The 26,832-nt window shown below is 43.9% G+C and overlaps 1 protein-coding gene across 1 annotated transcript in view; it reads left to right on the forward strand.

Annotated features, from left to right (window-relative positions):
* Positions 1 to 292: 292 nt before the first annotated feature.
* Positions 293 to 26,832, forward strand: part of ntn1b (netrin 1b) — a gene marked incomplete at its 3' end in the record, with an annotated part of 205,575 nt that continues 179,035 nt past the window's right edge. Inside the window, exons 1-2 of the mRNA XM_084329272.1 lie at positions 293 to 555; positions 737 to 1,794. Coding sequence (XP_084185398.1) covers positions 771 to 1,794 — 1,024 coding nt within the window. The 5' untranslated portion in view covers positions 293 to 555; positions 737 to 770. The remainder of the gene's footprint in view (positions 556 to 736; positions 1,795 to 26,832) is intronic.

The raw sequence follows: 26,832 nt of genomic DNA on the forward strand, positions 1-26,832 counted from the left end.
CTATAGTCCATATGTTCGGTACTAATCATAGGTTCTACTCAATCTATATATGTTTTAATTTGCTGGCATAATCAGTCATAGATTTGTGTTACCATAATTTCTCTTGGAACAGTCCCTCCTGTCTCTTTTCTCCTGTAATGTTAATATTTCACCGGCAGATGTCGCCGTTACCCCGTTCTCCACGGAGCGTCCCCACAGCCCAAACGCCAAGCTCTGGTGGAGAACTGGAGCCCCCTGTTTCTCCTCCAACAGTGAGACGCACCAGAGAGAGAGGGGGAATGGGACAGAGACAGATAGAGGTGGCAGCCAGAGGTGTGACTGGGTGGAAGGCAGAGGCAGGGACGCTCAGAGCCAGCTGCTCGTTTGCCATAATAATAACAACGTGTTTATGTTTAGGAATCTCAGAAGGAGAAAAGCGAAACTGACCTGATTTATTTTCCGTGCGTAAAAGGGAGGATAGGTCCGACCTCGCCACTCATAGAAGGAGTTCTGCAACACTTTAGGACCGAACAGTTATTTCGAGGTAGTGTCCTCTGTGGAGTTTTCCTTTGCCTCGTAAGAATATTTCATTCACATTATTAATAATAGTAGGTTTTCAACATTTTAACAACAAAGACCAGACGCATATTGAGTTGCTTTTATTAACAGTGCCTTCATTTTGCCTTCGAAATGTAATTCATTACTCGATTTAAACGCCGCAGCTCGTACTGATATTAATATTTGTTTCCCCTTTCAGCGCAAGAGACACTGCGGGAGCACGGATTATTACAATGATCGGGGTTCTGGAGCTCTGGCTCACCTGGGTGACGGTGTCTCTGCTGGCGCGCAGGGGGGTCCTCGGGGGCTACGGGCTGAGCATGTTCGCGGCGCAGTCCTCTCCGCCGGACCCGTGCTACGACGAGAACGGGAACGCTCGCCGGTGCATCCCCGACTTCGTGAACTCGGCGTTCGGCAAGGACGTGCGCGCGTCCAGCACCTGCGGAGAGCCGGTGGGCCGGTACTGCGTGGTGGCGGAGAAGGGAGAGGAGAGGACCCGGGACTGTCACACCTGCGACTCCTCCGGCGGGGACCCAAAGAAGACACATCCAACCGCGTACCTGACGGACCTCAACAACCCCCACAACCTCACCTGTTGGCAGTCCGAGAACTACGTGCAGTTCCCGCAGAACGTCACGCTCACCCTGTCCCTGGGCAAGAAGTTCGAGGTGACCTACGTGAGCCTGCAGTTCTGCTCGCCGCGACCGGAGTCCATGGGCATCTTCAAGTCCATGGACTACGGCAAGTCGTGGGTGCCCTTTCAGTTCTACTCGACCCAGTGCAAGAAGATGTACAACCGGCAGAATAAGGCGACGGTCACCAAGCAGAACGAGCAGGAGGCCGTCTGCACCGACTCGCACACCGACATGCGCCCGCTGACGGGCGGCCTGATCGCGTTCAGCACGCTGGACGGCCGGCCGTCGGCGCACGACTTCGACAGCTCCCCGGTGCTGCAGGACTGGGTCACGGCCACCGACGTCAAGGTGACGTTCGGCCGGCTGCACACGCACGGGGACGAGAACGAGGACGACTCGGAGCTGGCGAGGGACTCGTACTTTTACGCGGTGTCCGACCTGCAGGTGGGCGGCAGGTGCAAGTGCAACGGCCACGCGTCGAAGTGCGTGAAGGACCGGGAGGGCAGCCTGGTGTGCGAGTGCAAGCACCACACCGCGGGGCCGGAGTGCGACCGGTGCAAGCCGTTCCACTACGACCGGCCCTGGCAGCGCGCCACGGCCCGGGAGGCGAACGAGTGTGTCGGTGAGTGAAGAAAGACTGATTGATTGATTGAAAAGTTTATTTAACAGATTGCAGAATGGGTACAGTACAGTACGGCTCAATACACACAATTGTTAAGGGGATGCAGACCAGAGAAAGACTTTCGTCTTGTTTACATCAGGGTCCCCCGTTTTCAATTCATCATATTTATTTATATTCTTTCTGTCACACACAACAAGTCCACTTTTATTTTCTTTGAATGGTGTAAATACAGTGTATAGCCTAAATTATATGATTAAATAGTTCAAGGTTATAGTTTTATTTGTCACATAAGGTACATGTATACATTATATAGTGAAATGCTTCGTTCTTCACGAGCCCCTATGGCCCTGAGATTGTGCTTCATTACAGTAAAAATAATAAAGACCAAACACTACAAAATATATTATATATACAAACTAAAGTACAACCTAAAGTACAAAATGAAGTACAAAATGAAAACAATGAAGTACAAAATGCAAAATGCAGACGTTATAGTAGTGTATACATACGCTGTTATACTTATAATTTAAACAAGTTCATTTGCCGCACCGTGGATCTCGCCATTACGCGTTGCAATTCGTCATTTGATTGACTATCCTACGATGCTTATATATTCACTACGCTATACATATATTTCCCTCACTGTCAGATTATTATTATTATTTATTATTAATTATTTTAGTCAACACGTGTTGATTTTCGTGGGTTTTCAGTTTGAACCCTTGAAGCGGCTTTATTATATAATTACACACCCTTATTGTGGTCTTGAATTGATTTATAGGTCGTATAAAATGTGCTTAGAAATACCGACCGATTGAAAATGTTTACTACTGGACAGTAAAAACAAATGGAACTGCACTTGAATTTTGGAGAGGAAATTTAAAGCAAGTTCCAAGCGGTTTTTTTTTCCCACACAACAACCAGACTATGGGAAATAAAATAAATGAACCACTCAGGCCTGTAAACGCAAGAGACAGTCGAAGTAAAACGACAATAGACATGAATTGCATTTTAATAGAAAAGACAATCCATTGTCCTTATTATTCAAACCTTTTTGTGGCCGCCTTTTCCATGTGCCGTTACCACAAACACACCAACGCGCTGCGCACGCATCCATAACGGGGTGATATGAATGTTGATTTAACATGGTATTCAGATTGAATCATTTCTATATGCTGTGTGGAATTTACCAAATTCGAATTTAAGTAAAAGCATACAGGCATTTATAGAAAACAAAAAAATAAGCAATTTATTGAGCTGGGTTTTCACTTATTATTCAACCAAATTATAGTTCCATATTATATGCTGTCATAATGCGAAATATTGTATTATTATTTGCTCTATTTATCCGGTTTGGCCGCGTGCATAATAATTCCCCTCTAATTCTAAATGCTCACCCCCCCCCTCTGCATTCCTACTGTATTGACCCCTGATATTTATCTTCTACGGTCAGAAAAATTTAAATCCAGTGAAAAGAACAGGACCGGAAGTTATTTCACCTAAACAAGCGCGGCTGCGTAATTGCATTTTGACCAGCAGCGTTTCCGACTCGAATACAGCGGCAGCCCAACAGGAAGGAAACGTTGCAGCTGTAGAGATAGACGAGTCACGACGGGGGCGTGTTGTGTTTCCTTCAACAGGTGCTTTTATCAGATTGGACGCCCCGTCTGCAGATTGGACGCCCCGTCTGCAGATAAAAAGCACCTGCTTAAAGAAACACAACGCCTTTTTGGCACCTAGAGTATAAACTGCCATTTCGGGCCAAGTGAGCTATTCAGAGGGGGGCATGACCAAACGTGAGGTCATTTGAACTCCGGCGCTAAGTTTGTATTCCGTCGGCAGAGTTTATTTGCTGCGATGCTTTACTTTCAACAGAGTTGGGTGGCTTATATCAACACAAGCCCCCGTGGGCTACAGTGAACCAAAAAACTGGAAAAGTAACAAGTTCCGACACAGTGCCATGGTTTGCTCAACGACACGGAACAAGTGAACACGTTGTTCCCCCTTTGCCCTCCGCCTTTCGCGGCATGCGAGTGTGTTTTACTGAAACAAAAGGTTGTCACTCGTGGCATCCGTCACGCTGTCAGCGAGAGCGCCCCTTTCACCACCTCGCGTTTTTTTTTTTTTTTTTTTTTTTTAACGTGAGCAGTGTCATCAGATAAAAGCTTCAGAAAAGACAGAATAAGCACGGCATTCCAACAAGGGAAGAGAAGAGGGTGGCCTGACGCTTCCTAGCGAGACGAGCCCCGCAGGGGGGAGGGTCCACGCATTAAGCTACAGCGGCTCGGTCTGGCTGAACAATGGTCCCTGCTAATGATCTGGGTTGATCCCTGTTGCTGGGTCCCTGATTCACTCAGAGATAAAAACACGTTTAGAGACAGACAGACAGGTTGGACCATGGGAGACTAGTGGGACACACAGACAGACAGACAGACAGACAGACAGGTTGGACCATGGGAGACTAGTGGGACACACAGACAGACAGACAGACAGACAGACAGGTTGGACCATGGGAGACTAGTGGGACACACAGACAGACAGACAGACAGACAGACAGGTTGGACCATGGGAGACTAGTGGGACACACAGACAGACAGACAGACAGACAGACAGACAGACAGACAGGTTGGACCATGGGAGACTAGTGGGACACACAGACAGACAGACAGACAGACAGGTTGGACCATGGGAGACTAGTGGGACACACAGACAGACAGACAGACAGACAGACAGGTTGGACCATGGGAGACTAGTGGGACAGACAGACAGACAGGTTGGACCATGGGAGACTAGTGGGACAGACAGACAGACAGACAGACAGACAGGTTGGACTATGGGAGACTAGTGGGACACAGACAGACAGACAGACAGACAGACAGACAGACAGACAGACAGACAGACAGACAGACAGACAGACAGACAGGTTGGACTATATGGGAGACTAGTGGGACACACAGACAGACAGAACAAGGTAGAGACAGACAGACAGAACAAGGTAGAGACAGACAGACAGAACAAGGTAGAGACAGACATACAGGTTGGACTATATGGGAGACTAGTTGGACACACAGACAGACAGAACAAGGTAGAGACAGACATACAGGTTGTCGGAGAATAGTTGGCTCCACCACCTGCAGGCATTCCGTGTGCGAGACAAGGTCACTTTCCCATGTCTTGGCAAATGCGGGCGTGTCATCGCGGTATGAAGAGCACCGGTTCTCTATTGGCCGCTGCAGCCTTCACTCTGCATTCCCACCAACCAGCGTTGCGTGCCGTACAGTACAAGAGGGTTCGCAGGAAAACCTGCAAAGCAAAACAATGTTCCAACATTTTTTTTTTTTTTTACAAGATTAAATTCTTTCTTTTTAACAAATCTCTTTTGATTTGTTGTCCCAGGAGGACCTAAAAAAAATAGGTCATTTATTTCACTGCTGCACTACCAACCGGTTAACCCTTTTCACGGCGACAATACACAGAAGGTTAAGCCTTTCACTGCCACACTACAGAAGGTTAACCCTTTACTATCAGTGATAGTAAAGGGTTAACCTTCTGTGTAGTGTGGCAGTGAAAGGGTTAAAGACATAATTTAGGGCGTTGCAAAACACATGGACACAAACGCACACCCACCCACACACACACACACACGCACACACACACACACACACACACACACACACACACACACGCGCGCACGCGCGCGCACACACACGCACACACACACACACACACACACACACACACACACACACACACACACACACACACACACACACACACACACACACACACACACACACACACACACACACACACACACACACACACACACACACACACACACACACACACACACACACACACACACACATCCAGGCAGTGACACATCAGGTTTGCTCCGTGCCACTTAGGGGAGGCCGGTCCTCCCAGGCAGCAGCTGCTTCATATTCTCCCCGTGTGCAGCGTAGCAGCACACTGACCCCCGACCCCCAGGCCTCCTCTCCCCTCCGCTCCTCCCGGCCGGCCTGACTGATGGGCCGTGAAGCGAGCTGTGGGAAACGCTCTCCCTGCCAAGTAGCTTTTTTGAGGAGAGTTGAAAATGGCAGCCTCCTCCGGTCGCTCATACGTTGTCATTCTGCACTTGTTACATTTAAACGTTGTTTATGCTGCTCCCCCCCCTTGTATTGCCATCATACATCACAAGTACAATACAACGAAAAGTTTGGCATTCCAACCAAGTTCAAGTTTTTAAGTTTCTTTATTAGTTGTCAGAATACTTTTATACAAAATGCTTCTTTCTGTTACGCTCTAGAGACTGTGCTAGACAAAAATAGATAAGTATAAAATAAAATAAGTATAGCAAGTATAAAATAGAAGTCACGTACGTAGACACAAGTGTTCAGTATGTACATATGTACAATGTTCAATGCAGAGTAGAAGTAACTGAGTTACCATACAATGTACTATACAATATACTAATATACAATATACTATATAGTGCAAAGGAGAAATGGGATGAGGTACAATTTAGGTACAATTTACAGTAAGGTGTAATGAGGTATGGGTTGTAGTGCAAATTCTTTACCAATAAATATAAAGTGTGTTTAGGTGTTCTAAAGTGTGTAAAGTGGGTGCTGCAGTGAGTTGTTTGTTTAAAGTGAGTGTGTGCGTGTGGATGTGTGTGCTGTGAGTGCATTTGATGGTTGTTACATAGTGTTATTGTTATTGTTCGTTTAGCAGCCTGATGGCCTGGGGATAGAAGCTTTTTCTGAGTCTTTATGTGCTTGCCATGAGACTCCGGTATCGCTTGCCTGACCGCAGCAGTTCAAAGAGGCAGTTGTTTGGGTGGCTGGAGTCTTTGATAATTCTCTTAGCCTTACCCCTGCACCGCTTGTTGTAAATGTTCTGGAGAGTGGGAAGCTCCCCTCCAATTGTACGTTCGGCTGAACGGGCCACTCTCTGTAGTCTGCTACGGTCTTGTGCAGTGCTATTCCCAAACCAGAGTGCAAATGTAACAGTAAAGTGCAACAGCAATATACATATGTACAGGTGATTAAACTGGATATAAAATATATCAATGAGAACTACTGAGTAATAGTGCTAATCAAATGTATGTACAGTGTTATAGATATAAATACACTATGGTAGTAATTCATACTGACCAGCAGTGTAACTAGTAAGAGTATGTAAGGGATATGTACAGATATAGATGTAGCATCTGGGCAATTCCAGCGTTATGGATGTTACATTCAGAGAGAACATTGGAAACTTAACTTAACATTGACAAGGCATCGATTTGAATTGGAAGTATAATTTACACATTTTAGTTACACTTATTGAGATAAAGATGAGCCTGCAGTAAGAAATGTTTTGACCGTTTGGATTTTGAGATAGGTGACAAAATACACAGCGTTATGGATGTTACGGAAATTGACAAGCTTTTCGGACTCACTGAACACATGATGAAAACTCTGTGAATATCTTTTTCAAAGAATAACATGTTTACTATCACTTTGTAGGGAAGGCTTTGAGGTACCCAAAAAGCACATTCAGGAAAACCTGGCATTTCCTCTCAAGGAATGAATCACAAAAAAGTGCCGTTATGGATGTTACATTTTTGCGTTATGGATGTTACACGTCTGAAATAGACAAAAACCACTATAAAAAATAGAGCTTTACCCACATGGGGTTGACTTCGGTGGACCATTTTGAGGGTCAAACCAGTCTGGATTGATGTTGTAGTCTGAAAAAATGCCAGGAAATGCTGAGAGAATTGTTGAATTCACAAATGTTCTAGAATGTTCGATTATGACATCATACTGTGACATCACAAATGTTCTAGGATGTTCTATTATGACATCATACTGTGACATCACAAATGTTCTAGAATGTCCAATTATGACACCATACTGTGACACCACAAAAAAAAAAAAAAAATGTTGGTCTTAAATAGTTTCAAAATATCAGTCACTTCTGAAAATAAATTACAAAAAGTTTTTGGAAAATAGCTCTTTATTTGATTAACATAAAAAAGTTTTTTCTGTACAGAGAACAGCAATATTAATATCGGTTAAATCAGAAAATGAGTTTTGGAGCAATTCCATGAAAATGTCAACCTCACCATGAAAAAGAAAGTTATAAAAAATGAAGTCCAATTCACTCTGCCTGGACTGGTTCAGAGAAATGGTATCTCCCTCTGTTATCCATGTGAGGATTGAGGTGTTCACGAATCTGATCAAAACTGACCCAGGACTTGTCCTCTTTGGTTGGAAGTGCAGCGGTAAGCCTCCATAAGGGACATGGACATGTGGCGTTTCTGAACCCTCTGCTTGACTCCTTCTCTTATGGTCACTGCATCCTTCATTCCTGGGGCCTGTCTTGAAATGTCGTCCCTGGAATAATACTCATTTACTTTCTGTTTGATTTAATTTGGGGTTTCTGTGTTTTTTGGGGTGGGTTTCTTGTCACGATACTCGGCAAAACAATAACAAATACACATGTAGGCTGAGCAGACGCGAGGGGGAGATGGCCGACAGCAGCCGATTAGCAGTAGGCTAACGTGGACACTGCTCTGCCTAGACCAACAATGTGTGAAAAAGTTGTGTCTGGAAATATGTTGGATTTTAATCAAACAAGGAGTCATAAAATACTTTTTTATAGTGTTTTTGTCTATTTCAGACGTGTAACATCCATAACGCAAAAATGTAACATCCATAACGGCACTTTTTTGTGATTCATTCCTTGAGAGGAAATGCCAGGTTTTCCTGAATGTGCTTTTTGGGTACCTCAAACCCTTCCCTACAAAGTGATAGTAAACATGTTATTCTTTGAAAAAGATATTCACAGAGTTTTCATGTGTTCAGTAAGTCCGAAAAGCTTGTCAATTTCCGTAACATCCATAACGCTGTGTATTTTGTCACCTATCTCAAATCCAAAAGGTCAAAACATTTCTTATTGCAGGCTCATCTTTATCTCAATAAGTGTAACTAAAATGTGTAAATTATACTTCAAACAAAGGAGTCATAATCGGACTTAACAACACACATTCGCAATGTAACATCCGTCACTTGCAATGTAACATCCATAACGGTAACATCCATACAGGGCCGCCTGGGAGAAATGCGAGGCCCTGTGCGAGATTTTTTTTCTTTTCCATACAGTCAACATATTCTTAAATAATAGCGCTGCCAGAGGCTGGGCATGATACAGTCAACATATAGCAAGAGAGAGAGCGAGAGAGAGCTCCCGTTCTACAGTCAATATACAGTGTTATCGCTGCACAGTTGTGTGTGTTAGAAAGAGAGAGATAGAGAGAGAGCATGTCTGTTTGTGTGTGTGTGTTAGAGAGAGAGCATGTATATGTGTGTTAGAAAGAGAGAGAAATATATAGAGAGAGAGCATGTCATTTTGTGTGTTAGAGAGAGATATAGAGCATGTCTGTCTGTGTGTGTTAGAGAAAGAGAGAGAGAGAGAGAGCATGTGTGTTTGTGTGTTAGAGAGAGAGAGCATGTCTGTGTGTTAGAGAGAGAGCATGTATGAGAGAGATAAGCAAAGAAGAGCCCCTAAAGGATATTCAACTTTTAATGGAAGAACAAAACAGAAGGAAAAGATAACTTCACAAAGGCAACATGAATATACATAGATCCAAAAGGACAAAGATCAACACTTAAATCCAAAGAGAAGAGGGTCTATACCAGAGAAAACAAAGTAGCAAGGAGCCAATGGCCGACATCAGCTAAATAGGCTAACTGCAAATAGAGTAGCCAGGTACTGACACCAGGCCACACACAGCTTTGGCCAACGCTACCCAAGCTACACAAACGACCAAGACAATTCACACACAGCACATGTCGTATCTCCAAATGTTGTGAAGTAACATTATGTCTTGCCTGGAAAAAAACATTGTTATTAACAAAACATTCGGGAGGGGAAGGAAGGAAGAGTGGGGTAATGTCCAATGGACATCTTACCTGCACCAAGGAACGCAGTGCGAAAGGCCGCAACACAGGTCTCCACGTTGACGAAAGGCCTCTCGCTGGCGGGACAAAAAGAAGCTATGGCCGGAGCCTTGTCATGGTGCAGGCCCGACTACATCTTCTGTCAAAGATGATGTCGTAGTCAGAGTGCCAGGGCCTGCTATTCTCACGGCTAATGTCAATGGTCGTAGCACAAGCTAACTCTAGGCTAACTGATAGCATCAAGCTAACGTTCCCAGCCGAGCGAAAACGAGCAGCTAACGTCGTAGCTAAACAGCTAACTGGCTAACAGTTAGCTCAACCCGGCTATCGCTAACCATTAGCTAACGCAGAAGCAAGCTATGCGGCTACCACTGAAAAACTGTACAACGTGAGAAAAGCAATACAGGCCAACACTTCAGACAGCCGCTGTGTTTTCCTCTTCTCATACGAAGAGAGAAGGGAAAAAGAAGGCAATACACGTCCCACTACAGAGTGGTGTTTACCATAGCGGTGCCGGCAACAAGTCCCTCGAGGACTATAGCCGACTTGAGCATGGAGATATTCTCATAATGAAACACCAAGCTCACCTCCCTCGCACCAGGTGCTGACACCAGGCCACACACCGTTAGCTACTACAACAGCTAGTCGGCCCGTTTGGCTCCCGAGAGAGAGAGAGATATCCACGGCGGGAATAGAATAGAGTGCATTAAAAACTCACCAAACGTCCAAGAGGATGGAGACAACCGCGTGGAGTTGACGAAGTTCATCTGCAGAACGACCGTCCTCTTCATCTGCTCCCGGGAGCTAACGCCGGTACCCGGCTGGTAGAAGTGGAGCTATGTAGCCAGCAGGCTAATGGTCCCGACGCTGGTAGAAGTGGAGCTATGTAGCCAGCAGGCTACATACATGCTCTCTCTAGGTTAGCTAACGCTAGTTAGCCTTTAGCTAAGCTAGCTACTAGCCGACATCATCATGGCTATCCCGACTGAACCACACGTTAGCACTCAATATTATAACGTAGCTAAAGCTAACTAGCTGTCCCTGTCTTTAGCCGGGATGGCTAGCCTGACTGAACTGTCTAACATGCAACAACTTTCATCTTCAGTCCATCTGCCGAACGATGTCCTCTTCATCTTCGCTGGCATAACCTCCAATGCTGCACGCGCGAAATAGTCAGACGCTACCTTACCTGTAACCCCTCCCCTCATTGAAACCAATTCTGCTGCAGAGCCTCAGAGCTGCCTCCAATAGTGTATCTGCAGAGCCGCAGAGCCAGAAACAAGTCAGACACATTCTACAAACGTGTCTAATGTGAAATATATAAGCATATAAGAAAAACTAGATTTTAGGTCTGTGATGAAAAAGGGCCTCGCGGGAAGGGGGGCCTCGCAAAAAAAAAAAAAAATAATAATAATAATTTTTTTTTTTTTTTTTTTTTTTTTTTTTTTTTGTTGTGCGAGGCCCCCCTTCCCACGAGGCCCTGTGCGACCGCACTGCTCGCACACCCACACTTGTAAAGAATACAAAAAATAAGACCAGAATGACTAATTGTTGCTAATATGTCATCTTTATAAAAGTTAGCTTTGCTTAGGAAGTTTGGTTGACATTGCATTCCAGATGCATGTTTTACGACAGATGCATGTTTTCCTGGAAAACGTTATGGATGTTACATTCGCTGTCCCATAAAGTAGGGCTGGGCGATATGGCCTAAATATGATATCACGATATTTTCTGACCTTTCGGCGATACACGATACGCATCACAATGTTTTTCTTTTTTTCCCCAAACAATTCATTATGAGGCTTACCAAGACAGTATTTGAGTTTGCAAGCTAACATTAAAGACAAAATAAAATACCCATGCATTTAGCATTTTTATATTATATATTAGATTTAGATTATTGGATTATTAGATTATATATTGCATATATTTAGCAATGAGATATTATATGATTTAGATATGAAATATGATGAATTGAAAATGGGGGACCCTGATGTAAACAAGACGAAAGTCTTTCTCTGGTCTGCATCCTCCAGTCCACTGTTGACTGTTGTTGTATTGAGCTGTACTGTATTGTACCCATACTGCAATCTGTTAATAACGTTTTCATTCATTCAGTCGGCAAACAGAATCATTTTGATTGACAGTCGCGTCTGCCAATTACGTCACATCGCTTGCACCCGCCCCTGCTGTTCTTAGCACCAATCGGCAAGCGCGTATTAATTTTTTACTTCCGCCATTGGAGAGCTCAATGACAACAACAATGGCAGCGGTAGCTCGCCGCGGCCGACGTTTAGCTTTTAGCTCCGCAGAATGACAAAACGACTGGAGGCATAATGATTTTACTGCAACGGATGTTATAATAAAAGCCTTTCCATACATCTGTCTGATTGAAAACGTTATTAACAGACCGCAGAATGGGCACAACTGAGTCAGCACGGGCTGAGATATGAACGACTAATGCTTGCTATATCTAGGTCGACCTCGGTCGTTGCTATGTAAATACGCTGATGTTATTGAAAGTGTAACTATATAACGGTAATGCCACAAAACGAATGCCTTTGTTATCATAAGTAGTAACTTTTGATGCAGTAGTGTGTGTGTGGGGCGGCGCTGTTCAAAAGTGTCAACGTGTGGACCAGATTGACGCGACACAAGCCTCTTGGGCAAAACATCACGATATCCACGATACGTTTAAAAAGTGTATCGTTAATGAACTGTACCCGATATTTATATAATATCGTCATATCGCCCAGCCCTACCATAAAGGGGCATTATAACAGCATGCTTCACCTGCCAATGGAAAGACACAAAGTACATAATTAATTCACATATTGATACAACAGCCCTTCATGACCAAACGTGAGGTTAGAAAAATATCTGTTGATTTTTTTTGCCATTCTGGCCATTCAGAAAGTCATACATGTTCCCCCCCACGGGGTCTGTACCGACCCCTTTTGACATTATGATCATATATTAATATTCTTATGAGTGATGCAACAAATTAGCGTTTTTAAAATCAAACGTTTTCAAGTAGTAACATCACTAACATGTCACAAAAGCATGTCGAATGTAAAACGTTAGGTTGGCAATAGGTTCAAAGTGTCATTATATCGTTTTAAGTTTTCTATTTGCGATCGTCTATCCAAGCCGGAACCGGAAATGGAAATTTTGAACCATGGGAATTGTAGTTTTTTTGCGGCCATTTTGTAGAGGACATTCATAGGTGTCGGCCAGCGTTGGAATTTCTCCGATCTACACTTCCTGTCACATACAGCCACTTCGTTTAGCAGCCATCAGGCTGCTAAACGAACAATAAACACTATGCAACAACCATCAAATGCACACAGCACACACACCCACACGCACACACTCACTCAAACAAACAACACACTGCAGCACCCACTCTCCACACTTTAGATCACACAAACACACTTTACACTTTATATTTATTGATAAAGGATTTGCACTACAACTCGTACACCTACTGTGAATTGTACCTAAATTGCACCTCGTCCCATTTCTGCCTTGCACTATATAGTATTGTATATTAGTACACTGCACAGTATTGTATATTGTATGGTAACTCAGTTACATCGATTCTGCATCGAACATTGTACATATGTCTAAACTGAACACTGTGACCTCATTTTTTTACTTCTAATTTTACTATGTTATTTTATTTCATACTTATCTTGTCTTGCACAGTCTCTGGAGCGTAACAGTAAGAAGCATTTTGTATAAAAGTATTCTGTACTTCTGTATGACAACTATTAAAGAAACTTGAAACTATACTATGGTGGTTCAAAGTTCAGCGTTCTGAATGAATCATATCAACAATTGTTATGATTCGCGATAATAAGCCACAAAAGGTAACGTTTTTGACAAATATTGAAATGCAGTCAGTTTCTCCTCACTATTGTTATCAGGAACAATTAGATCTGAAATTAGTTTCAAAACAGTTACACTGTGGGGGGAATAAAAAAGTACAGTCGATTACAGTAGATATTATTATCTGTTATTATGCATGCTTAGTGATACTAAATCCAAATTGCATATAGCCCTTGTATGCAAATAGCCCTTGTAAAAGTGGAGCAATATTCCATTTACCTAGGTATACATTTTATGCGGATTTTCACCTGGGGTGGAACAGGTTAATTGAAAAATAAATGTTTACATCATTGTGTCTCCTCCTGTAGTGTGAAAAAACATACATTCTCATAAATATTACAATCAAATCTATTTTGTACTTCAAAATATAGACCTTGATGATACATTTGAAATTGGTTTGGTTATGATCATGTTATTTAAATTTTTTCATGGTGAGGTTGTCATTTGCATGGAATTGCCCATCTACAGATATTTAACAAGGGTTATATACAGGTATATACAGACGGATACATATACTGTGGGAAACTCTTGCTCTGCCAAGTAGGTTTTTTGAGGAGAGTTGAAAATGGCAGCCTCTAGTCGCTCATTCTCGTCATTCTGAACTTGTTACATTTCAACATTGTTCAGGGGAGATGGAGAAGCTGTTATGGTTTGTAACCGACCCCAATCGCACAACACAAGACAGGTATGAGGGTAAGCCAAGAAACGGGCATTTATTGAACAAAGGAAAAACCGGCACTGTCCCTTTAAGGGAGAAACACAAAATACTGGAATAACAAGAAGGGAAAGGTACAGTGCCTTTAAGAGGCGAGCTGGCTAAGGGGAAGGCAAGGGAAGGCTAAGGGAAACAGGGCCGGAGCAAGGGAAGGCAGGAAAAACAGGGAGGAACTAGGAGGACCGGACGGGAGGACTAGGAGGAACTAGAGAGGGGAGAACTAGGGACAGAGGCCCGCGGAGGCGGGCTGGGGACAGGGAGGACTGGGAAAGCAGGTGGGAACATCAGGGCCGCTCTGCAGACTTCTCTCGGCAGATCTCCAAGGTGGGTAGACGGGGCCGAGAGGGAGAGAGGAGAGGGTTAGAGTACAAAGGGGGAAAACAGAGCAGGTGCAGGAGAGGTGACTAGTCCAAATACAAAAGTTATCCAAGTAAAAACAATCTTCGTGTAAAATACACAATGAGCAAAGTTCCAAAAACAATCCAAATGTGAATACTATCTTCGGTGTGAACAAACACACAGTGGGAGATGTAAAGTCCAAAAATAATATCCCAGTGAAAACAAACAAAGGCACACGCTGGGTGAGTGACTGTCTGATTAAAAAGGTGGTAATCTTCAGTGTTAAAGAAACACACGAAAACGGAACTTGATCAAGACAGTCAGTAAAAACTCACCCAGACGTTTGTGCGCAAAGAGCGCTGGAACAGCAGCGGGGCGAGAGCGTCGCCACCGGGGAGCCGGCTGTCCGAGCGGAGGTCAGAGTGGTGCGCCACTGCTTGGAGTGCGCGCCGGTACAGAGAGACGCATCTGGAGTGCGTCTGCGTGGAGGAGCGTGCCAAGCTCGGAGGTCTGGATGATGCGCGTTCTGCTGGGAGTGCGCGCTGGTACGGAGGAGCTTGCCAAGCTCGGAGGTCTGGATGATGCGCGTCTGCTGGGAGTGCGCGCTGGTACGGAGGAGCGTGCCAAGCTCGGAGGTCTGGATGATGCGCGCCTGCTGGGAGTGCGCGCTGGTACAGAGGAGCGTGCCAAGCTCGGAGGTCTGGATGGTGTCTGGGCGTCTGCAGCGCGGAGGTCTGGATGTGCGTCAGGACGACTGCTGCGTGGAGGTCTGAAGTGGATCACTGGGATGCCTCCCGTGGAAGTCTAGGGAGCGCAGTCCAGTCTCTCCCTCAGGCAACGGCGACAGGAGGCGAAGGCTGGAGCACATATTTACGCCGGAGATAAAAACAGCAGAGACAGAACAGAGGACCTCCCGAGGGAGTCTTGATGAAAGAGAATATGATACCGAATGTTACGGCATGTTACAACACGACCCCACGAGGAACAGAGTGGAAGAGCCAGGTATTTAAAGCCCACAGGGGAACTAATTAGAATGCACCACAGGTGCGGGAGGTAATTGATAATCGAACTAAAAGTGTGAGTTCGGCACCAGACCAATCAAACACATAATGACAGGTAGTCCAGGTGTGGCTGCTTGAAGAGAAAACGAGAGTAAAGAACGAGAGGGTGGGGGCTAGTGAGAGTGAGTGAGAAGGGAATTCCTAAACAGTAGGCTAAAAGGAAGGAAAGAGTAGGTGAGCAGCGGGCAAAACCTCACAGTACCCCCCCCTCAACGGGAGCCACCCGGCGACCCAAAAAAAATACAGACAGAGTGGCAGGGGACAAAACAAGGCAAAAACAAAAGGTACTGGGCCAAGCCAGCAGGGGAAGCCACAACAAAAGTGGGGCTAGCAAAAGAACAGGGTAGCCGAGGGGTAACTAGGGCAGCAGAGGGGCAACTGGAGGAGCTGAATGGTAACTAAGAGGAGCACCGGGAAAAGGGCTAGCAGAGGGAAGGTTAGCTGCCAGGGCACTGATAGCTACAGGGCCTATGCTAGCTGTACTGCTACATCAACATAGAGGCTGCGCAAGCTGCCGGAGCTAGGCTAGCAGAGGGAAAGGGTAGCTGCCAGGGCACTGATAGCTACAGGGCCTATGCCAGCTGTACTGCTACATTAACATAGAGGCTGCGCTAGCTGCCGGAGCTAGGCTGGCAGACAGGGCTGGACCAGCATGAGAGAACAAGCTAGCTGGAAGGACAGTCCTAGCTGTGGGGAAACTGACCCTGCTAGCTGAAGCGGCAGGCCTAGCAATGTGAGATAAACTGACCTTGCTAGCTGAAAGGGCAGTCCTAGCAGTGGGATAAACTGACCTTGCTAGCTGAAAAGGCAGTCCTAGCAGTGGGAGATAAACTGACCTTGCTAGCCTAAAGGGCAGTCCTAGCAGTGGGATAAACTAACCTTGCTAGCTGAAAAGGCAGTCCTAGCAGTGGGATAAACTGACCTTGCTAGCTGAAGGGCAGTCCTAGCAGTGGGAGCAAACTGACCATGCTAGCTGAAGGGGCAGTCCTAGCAGTGGGAGAAAACTGACCTTGCTAGCTGAAGGGCAGTCCTAGCAGTGTGAGATAAACTGACCTTGCTAGCTGAAAGGGCAGTCCTAGCAGTGGGATAAACTGACCTTGCTAGCTGAAAAGGCAGTCCTAGCAGCGGGAAAAAAAACTGACCTTGCTAGCTGAAAGGGCAGTCCTAGCAGTGGGATAAACTGACCTTGCTAGCTGAAAGGGCAGTCCTAGCAGTGGGATAAACTACACAAAAAAGTGGAGGCCATGCAGAGGGACCGGGTTAGCTGCTTGGGCCTGGCTAGCTACAGGGCCTATGCTAGCTGCAAGGGCTGCATTAACATAGAGGCTGTGCTAACAGCCGGGGCCAAGCTAGCAGACTGGGGCCATGCAGGTAGTAGAGGCCTAACAAGCTGCAGGGGAGCCAAACAGGGCTAACAGGGAAGCAAACAGGGGAGTCAACAGGCTAACAGGGGAGCTAACCGGGGAGACTAACAAGCTAACAGGGGAGCTAACAGGCTAACAAGGAAGCTAGAGGGGAGCTAGAGGGAACAAGAAAAAAAAAGGCAAACTCAACATACACCGTCTGTGCTGGCTGGGGTCGTCGATTTGGTGGGGTCGTACTGTTATGGTTTGTAACCGACCCCAATCGCACAACACAAGACAGGTATGAGGGTAAGCCAAGAAACGGGCATTTATTGAACAAAGGAAAAACCGGCACTGTCCCTTTAAGGGAGAAACACAAAATACTGGAATAACAAGAAGGGAAAGGTACAGTGCCTTTAAGAGGCGAGCTGGCTAAGGGGAAGGCAAGGGAAGGCTAAGGAAAACAGGGCCGGAGCAAGGGAAGGCAGGAAAAACAGGGAGGAACTAGGAGGACCGGACGGGAGGACTAGGAGGAACTAGAGAGGGGAGAACTAGGGACAGAGGCCCGCGGAGGCGGGCTGGGGACAGGGAGGACTGGGAAAGCAGGTGGGAACATCAGGGCCGCTCTGCAGACTTCTCTCGGCAGATCTCCAAGGTGGGTAGACGGGGCCGAGAGGGAGAGAGGAGAGGGTTAGAGTACAAAGGGGGAAAACAGAGCAGGTGCAGGAGAGGTGACTAGTCCAAATACAAAAGTTATCCAAGTAAAAACAATCTTCGTGTAAAATACACAATGAGCAAAGTTCCAAAAACAATCCAAATGTGAATACTATCTTCGGTGTGAACAAACACACAGTGGGAGATGTAAAGTCCAAAAATAATATCCCAGTGAAAACAAACAAAGGCACACGCTGGGTGAGTGACTGTCTGATTAAAAAGGTGGTAATCTTCAGTGTTAAAGAAACACACGAAAACGGAACTTGATCAAGACAGTCAGTAAAAACTCACCCAGACGTTTGTGCGCAAAGAGCGCTGGAACAGCAGCGGGGCGAGAGCGTCGCCACCGGGGAGCCGGCTGTCCGAGCGGAGGTCAGAGTGGTGCGCCACTGCTTGGAGTGCGCGCCGGTACAGAGAGACGCATCTGGAGTGCGTCTGCGTGGAGGAGCGTGCCAAGCTCGGAGGTCTGGATGATGCGCGTTCTGCTGGGAGTGCGCGCTGGTACGGAGGAGCGTGCCAAGCTCGGAGGTCTGGATGATGCGCGTCTGCTGGGAGTGCGCGCTGGTACGGAGGAGCGTGCCAAGCTCGGAGGTCTGGATGATGCGCGCCTGCTGGGAGTGCGCGCTGGTACAGAGGAGCGTGCCAAGCTCGGAGGTCTGGATGGTGTCTGGGCGTCTGCAGCGCGGAGGTCTGGATGTGCGTCAGGACGACTGCTGCGTGGAGGTCTGAAGTGGATCACTGGGATGCCTCCCGTGGAAGTCTAGGGAGCGCAGTCCAGTCTCTCCCTCAGGCAACGGCGACAGGAGGCGAAGGCTGGAGCACATATTTACGCCGGAGATAAAAACAGCAGAGACAGAACAGAGGACCTCCCGAGGGAGTCTTGATGAAAGAGAATATGATACCGAATGTTACGGCATGTTACAACACGACCCCACGAGGAACAGAGTGGAAGAGCCAGGTATTTAAAGCCCACAGGGGAACTAATTAGAATGCACCACAGGTGCGGGAGGTAATTGATAATCAAACTAAAAGTGTGAGTTCGGCACCAGACCAATCAAACACATAATGACAGGTAGTCCAGGTGTGGCTGCTTGAAGAGAAAACGAGAGTAAAGAACGAGAGGGTGGGGGCTAGTGAGAGTGAGTGAGAAGGGAATTCCTAAACAGTAGGCTAAAAGGAAGGAAAGAGTAGGTGAGCAGCGGGCAAAACCTCACAGAAGCAGAGAGAGAGGGTTAACCAGGGACATATTTATAGACGGGCACTGCAGCTCTCACTGCCCAGGTGAGTCTAATTGGGCTGACGAACCACCCATTCTGCCATGCTCCCTAGAGAGACAGCAGACTAACCACCCACTCTGCCATGCTCCCTAGAGAGGCAGCAGACTAACCACCCACTCTGCCACACAGGATAATTCGCAGAGTAAAATGTACTCAAATTGAGTAAAATGTTACTCCCAAAAAGACAGTATTGGCTCCGAGTCAAAATAGAGTCAAATTGACTCTTGTCACAGAGTTAAATCTTCAGAGTTATTTCTACTCCATTTAGTGTTAACATTTAACTCTACAAAATGCCAATTTGCTCCATTTAGCATAAAGTAAAAACAACTCTAACATCATTTCACTCAACACAGAGTTGTATTTTACTCCGTAGAGTTGTGATTCCATCAATAGAGTTGTATTTGACTCTGTATAAGAGTAGTAATTGCCTCAATATAGAGTTATAATTCCCTCAATATGGAGTGTTATTTTAATCTATAGAGTTATTTTTCACTCAATATAGAGATATTTTAAGTTATATTTCACTCAATATAGAGTGGTATTTTAATCAATATAGAGTTGTAATTCCCTCAATATGGAGTTGTAGTCCACTCAATATAGAATAGATTTCACTCAATATAGAATATCATATTTCACTCAATATAGAGTGGTATTTTAATCAATATAGAGTTGTAATTCACTCAATATGGAGTTGTAGTTCACTCAATATAGAATAGATTTCACTCAATATAGAATATCATATTTCACTCAATATAGAATTAAATAATAATTTACTCTGGAATAATACATTTAAAATAAACGGGGTCAAAGCAGAAATCAGTATTTAACAATGCACTTTTATTTGCAACAGGCATATCTTTTGGGATGCAAACTGTTTTACAACAGCGTGTGAACAAGAATCATGACTTCAAGGGGCGATCGATAGAAAAAAAGGTCATTAATAAAATAAGATTTATCAATAAGCTTGTGCAATCTTGTTTTGTCTTCAGTTGCCAAGAAATTTGAAATTCCTAGTACCTTGGACTTAAAGGTCTATGATGACTTAAAACACTGAAGTCGACAAGGAGGCGTTTCAGTTTGTTATAAAGAAACCAGACATGGGTGTGTTGGAGATTTGTTCACCCCAAGTTGCTTATTAACATGGAGCCTATAGCCTCATCCAAAATGTCACACAGGTACTGTATATGTTTGTACTTTGAAATGATCTTTGTTTCTATACGCCCAATGTAATGTAACATAGTAATTTTTTTTTAAAAGAACACGTCTGAGGAAGAACTTGCTTGGTGTGGATCCTTCCTAATCTAATGTGATCTTTTTACATTACACTTGTCACAAACATTCCTCTCTTGCTAATCACACTTGGTATATGTCTACGTGATTGTTAGATTCAGTGAGCCCCTCTGCAAACAACTCCATTATATACAAAAATCACCATGACTTCAAGGCTTCATGGGGAGAGTAATCGATAGAAAAAAGGTCATAAATAAAAGACAATTACATTTTGGCCTCTGTAAAGTGACAGCAGCATCTGTACACCCTTTAAAAAGGGATAGCTCACCCAAAAAAAGAAATCTATCAATTACACACCCCATGAATCCTTGAATTCATGGAGATTTGTTTGTTTGTCGCATTCCTGAGCCAATAATTCAAGCCAGTCATCAAATTATTGGCTCAGGAATGCAACAAAAAGAAATCACCATGACTTCAATTAAGGCTTCATGGGGAGAGTAATCGATCAATTACATTTTGGCCTCTGTAAAGTGACAGCAGCATCTGTACACCCTTTTAAAAAGGGATAGCTCACCCAAAAAAAGGAATCTATCAATTACACACCCCATGAATCCTTGAATTCATGGAGATTTGTTTGTTTGTCGCATTCCTGAGCCAATAATTCAAGCCAGTCATCAAATTATTGGCTCAGGAATGCAACAAAAAGAAATCACCATGACTTCAATTAAGGCTTCATGGGGAGAGTAATCGATCAATTACATTTTGGCCTCTATAAAGTGACAGCAGCATCTGTTCACCCCAAAGAAATAAAAGAAAACTAATAGTGTTCATCCCCAGTGCAATAGTTCAAGAGCTTAGTGATTTTCTCTTTTCCTTTTTTAAATCACAGGAAACAGTATGGAACAATAAATGAGCTTGAATCGTCATCACTGTATGACATCTGTATATTGAATGCTTTGTAAAACAAAAGCTCTTTGACATCAACTACATGAGGTCCATCTGTAGTACACACAACTTTAAATGCATAAAAATGGTCATCCAGAGACACGGTTTGTAGTGCAAATGTAAACAACAGTAACCTCTCATCTTTAAGAACAACACAGTGGATTTTGTGAAAAACTGGAACCTCACTAAGAACTTTAAGACAAACAACTAAACCTGGACGATACATATTTCCATGGTGTTTGGCCCATCTAACATTTAACACCTTGGTGTCACTTGGTACCTGAAGAGTCTCCGCTATCTCACAGCCTCTGTCCATCACATTTAATGCTACCATTTTACTTGGACCAAGCACCAGTCTGTTGGGATCAAATGTCTGCCAATTGTATGCTACTTGACTTTGGTGTTTCTTTGCCAACGTTTTAGTTATATTTTTGAAGCTTTTTAGTTGTTTTTTAAAGAAATTATGCTTCGCTTCATAGCGCATGCACCAGACATGCAAAAGTGGTCCAATTTTACGAATACATGTAGGATAGTGCACCATAAAATGATGCTTTGGTAGTAGCCTCCTGTTGGGAAACAAATGCTTGAATAACCTGTGGTGCTCTGCAATCAAGTGATTTAAATAAATAGTAATGCCAGTTGATAACCTGGGATAAAATACAATATCTGCTATTTGAAGCAACAGCAGAAGCAAATACCAGTGTTGATCATTTGGACAAACCAAGTCTCCAAAGATAAGTGGTAGATTGCGAAGTAAACACCAAGATTGGATTGCATTTAACCCCAAGTCATTTGAGGTCTCTACTAACTTCAATGCAGGTGGCTTGTTGTTTTGTTCCAGGTAACCATAGTTAAAGCTCTTAATTCTCAAGTCTATTTCCTTTGATGTTGTGTAGTTTTTAATCAAGTGTAGTATTAGCAGTTTCATTTCATATTGTGCCACGCCCTCCAAGATATCATGCATAATATCGACAGAGAAATTGTCACATGTATTGAAGTACTGCAAGGAATTTAGAATGCAAGAACATTTAACTCCCATCACATAGGGAAGACCAATAGTCGTCTCCATTTTTGGCAGTGTTCTGCATGAAGTGCTCGAGTTCGCATAACTATCTTGGGTGAATCTTCTTTGAATTCTGTCTGAAAGTCCTCTTTCTCAGCAAGACAAAAGCGGCAACAATATCTGGCACTGAATGATTCTACGAAACCAAACAAACCGTGAATACCAAGGTTGTCACCTGTAACTTGGACAATAGTTCCATACACTGGCTGATCATACAATGGGACCTTAATTCCATCCTTCTCCAGTATTTTAATATCTTCCACAAGTGGAGCAAGTATTTTAGAAAAGCCGTGTGTTTTAATGTCTTGGGCATGGAATAAAGCGACCAAATGAATATTAAGCAGAATTGAGTTGTACTTTGGAGAAAAATTACGCAAGGTGAAATAGATTGCTCCTAATTTATGTATTCCCTTTTTACTCCCCAACGGATTCGCGCATTCAAAATCATCATAGAAAAGCTGCACCTGAATTGCATGCTTCTGTTTTGAAAATAGAGGATGACTCTTGAAAAACTCTCCATCACACAAGTCATTAAAGCCCAACCTCCAGGTTAAACCCTACTGATCAATTATGGGTAGTTTACATCATTGGTATATAATTTCATTATTTATTTTTTTCCATTTGACACCGGAAATGCCACTCTGAAAGAGTTAAAAAGGTCCATGCACGAATAACATGCACGCGCGAATCAAAAAAGCTTATCAAACGCCGACGTCACAACAGGACAACAGGTGCATATTAATGAGCCGAATCTAAAAGCTTATCAGACGCTAGCACCTAGCACGGCCGTGACGTCACTTCAGGAAACGTATGCCTTATGTCCGTCCGGGTCATAGTACTAGATCAATGGTGGCTCACTCGGTGCATCACAGTTAGCTTATATCTCCGCCGTCCCTGCTACACGCAGTCGGGACCACTACACTCACTGACGTTAGCCTATAGCCCGCCGTCCCTGCGGGTGGTTCTCTCCTCTTTGTGTGCCCCCGTCCCCGCGGAGGAGCTTGTGGACTCGACAACAGCGGCGGCCGCAGGGCGCCGGAGCCCGCAGCGCTAGTTAGCTCATAGCTATCGTGTAACACTAGCCTTTACGGGCTCGAGCACCCTACGGCTGCCGCCGCCGTCGCGTCCATGGGCCCCCCGGCAGGGCACCCGTGGGGACGGGGTGTACAGAGAGGAGAGAACCATTTTGGGTCGGCCGTTCATGCCGGCCAGTGAGCCGGATGTCGGGATATGTTGTTAGCACAATAGCTACCAAGCTAAGCTATGTTCTCTACTAACGTTATAAACACAATATGTGTACAACGACACAATGATTTACATTATTACAAATATGGTAACGTGGTTGTGGCTTTTACAAATAGTGGTTAGCTTTAGAGATGGATGGATGGCTATAATCACGGAGCAATAGTGAGGTGAAACAGATACATTTTCATTCGGCTAGTAGTAGCAAGCATATATCTATGGTAGCAAGGCTCTCTGCCTGCCACTAGCTGTGTGACTCTCAGCGCCCCCTGGTGAGCCCCCTGTTGTCCTGCACCTGTTGTGACGATCATTTCGATTACACATGCACGTTATGAACCATTGATTAAAATATGCACGTGCGTGGTGATTGTGTTGGGCAGACAAAATGTTTGATAAAAACGCTAAAACTGGGTCAATTTCAATACTTTTTTTCCCCCTTCTTCATGAAAGCCACTGTTGGCCTAGTCCACATTGTTTATTGAACAAAAATACAACGTGGAGGTTGACCTTTAAGAAGATCTTGTCTTAAACTGGAATCACTCTGCATCATCTCTTCTATATTAGGGTGTTTGTAAATAAAGTCTAATGTTTTCAAAATTGGGATATAAACACATTTATCAGTAACAACAGCCTGATCATAAGTTCCAGTAGTCCGATTGCGCAGGGTATCAAATCTTGTACCAAGGACATATTCAACTGGGTCTACCCTTCCCCACTTCTCTGTAAAATATTGCCTTCTCTTAGTTTCAGAATTTAAGATACAAAAAGGATTTTCAATTTCTTCAAAACACTGATCAATTTTACACTCAACCTCACTTTTGATAGGTTCCTGTAAAGATAGACACTGCTTCACATATTGTTTTGCTTGATTATGGATATCATCAACAATCACTTCCATTGAAGTTACCAAAGAGTTGATTATTGTTTCACCTACACCTGCCACTTTAAGTTCAGCTACTGTTGCAGCACAGCTGTCTACAAGACTATTATTAAGAAGGACTGGAAGGACTGGGTCAGAAGGGGCACTGCTTGATGGAAAGTCATCAACATAACTGTCAGCTAAATGTTCAGCTGTAGAGCGGCCTTCACCAGGATCATCACATGGTTGATGACGTGCTTTAAGATGCTTTCGAAACCCAGAAAAAGTGCCAAAGACATGTAAACAACCAGGCTGACCACATTTAAGACGAAGTGTCCTTCCTGAACAAAGTCTGTGGATCATCCTCAAGTGCCTCATCAGTGAATTGGCATTTGCCTGAGAGTTTTTGCAAATGAAACACAACATCTTAGTATAAAAAAACACTGGAGCATCAGAGGCCTCAAGATAAAATATCTTCTCAGTATCAAAAGTCTGTGCAGCATCAGAGGCCTCAAGATAAAATATCTTCTCAGTATCAAAAGTCTGTGCAGCATCAGAGGCCCCAAGATAAAATATCCTCTCAGTATAAAAAAGAAATCAGTGCAGCATCCGAGCCCTCATCTCTTTAACCCTGGGGTTGACATTAGTGGTAGCAGCATCGATCTTGTAAACGGCGGTTTGCAAGAAGTTGTACACATTGGCCAGATCCCGGTTGTATGAGGTACCAAAGACAAAATAAGCTTTGAAAAGCTCATCAAAAGAGGCAAGAGAGTCTGGTGACTTACAAGGGATTGCATGTTTGTCAATCACAATGAAGTACTTGTGAATCACACTCCTCTGGGTCCCCACAGCAAGCAGATAGGGTTGAAGGCTCTCCGTGATGCTGTCCAGATGCCCCTGGAACTTCATTAGTCTTGCTATTAAAATTAGTCACGGTTTGCAAACAGTGGTCTTTGCATGATTTCACAATGATCTTGTTTTAAGGGTCAATATTAGGGACAGAACTAGGGATGCATGATAATTATCAGGCCGATATCAGCAATTATGACATCATCCCGATAAAAGTATTGATAGCTCTGATAATAAAAAAATATATATATATTTTTTTTACTTTTTTCTTTTCATGTCAACGTTCACACGCACAATATATGCTTATTCAGGATTTGACTTGATTCAACAACAAAGCAGTCGGGGCAATGGCAAGCCAAAAACGGTCGAAATTTGAAGTTTGGATTTTTTTCTTCTCACAACTGAGGTAGGTAGATTACATTTTTAGAGACTAAAGTACCGAAAAAGGTACCGTTGGGTACCGGTATTGATTCACAGGTACCGGTACCGTATCGGTTCAAATGTGAACGGAATCCCTACTGACAAAGCACAATACCTGTTGGTTTTTAGTTGTTCAGGGAAACACATTGTTAATGACATTGACGGATTGTGAATTTTGTGATCGACTCAAATTATATTTATTTGGAAAAATAAATATAGTCACTTTATTTGAAGAGTCAAAACTGTTCTCTTGGCTTTGTTTTGTTCATATAGTAACGCTCATGTCATGATAAATCTGGTTAGGTCAAAACTACAGGAATATACATAAAAAAAAATATATATATAATACAATAAATATATATATCGGTTATCGGTATCGACCTTGACGAGCAGAAAGTTATCGGTATCGATATCGGGGTCAACAAATCAATATCGTGCACCCCTAGACAGAACAGTGATCCTTCTTATACTTTAATTTAACTGTAACTAGGGATGCTCGATATTGGCTTTTTTACCGATATACCGATATTGTCCAACTCTTAATTTCCAATACCGATATCAACCGATACCGATATATGCAGGGTTTCCCCCCCAAAAAACGGAATAATTTCAGGTAATTAACATTACATATGTCTTGTTGTGGAATTAACATAACATTATGCATACTTTTGACAATAAATAAAATCAGAATTTGTTCTTACTTGCCTGGGTAAATAAAGGTTGGTTATAGAAATGTAAAACAAAAAATTTAATCTTTTTTTTACCGATACCGCTATTTTCCTACAGTATATCACATTTTAATGCCAATATCGGCCGATAATATAGGTAACTGTAACCTTACCTTTATGAACTTCACAAGGTAGTCAATGGCTTGTCTGGCTGAGAGCTTTCCCGGTCTCTTGTTGAGGCCCTGAGGTGATGGTGGCATGAGGTGGACAAGCAGCAAGAGGGAGGACATCTCACTGTCCCATCCTGAAAATATAAAAAATTAAAAAAAAAAAAAATCAGAAATACATTTGACTAAAAGCTGTGTTTCCATTTGTTTAAAAAACAATTCACCCTTCCATTATTATATTCCTTTAATTCAAGCATACCATTGTTCAGTTCTGTTGTGGATTCAGCATTCTGAAGCAGG

This window comes from Notolepis coatsorum (assembly GCF_963971535.1).
Source record: "Notolepis coatsorum genome assembly, chromosome: 14".
NCBI lineage: Eukaryota > Metazoa > Chordata > Actinopteri > Aulopiformes > Paralepididae > Notolepis > Notolepis coatsorum.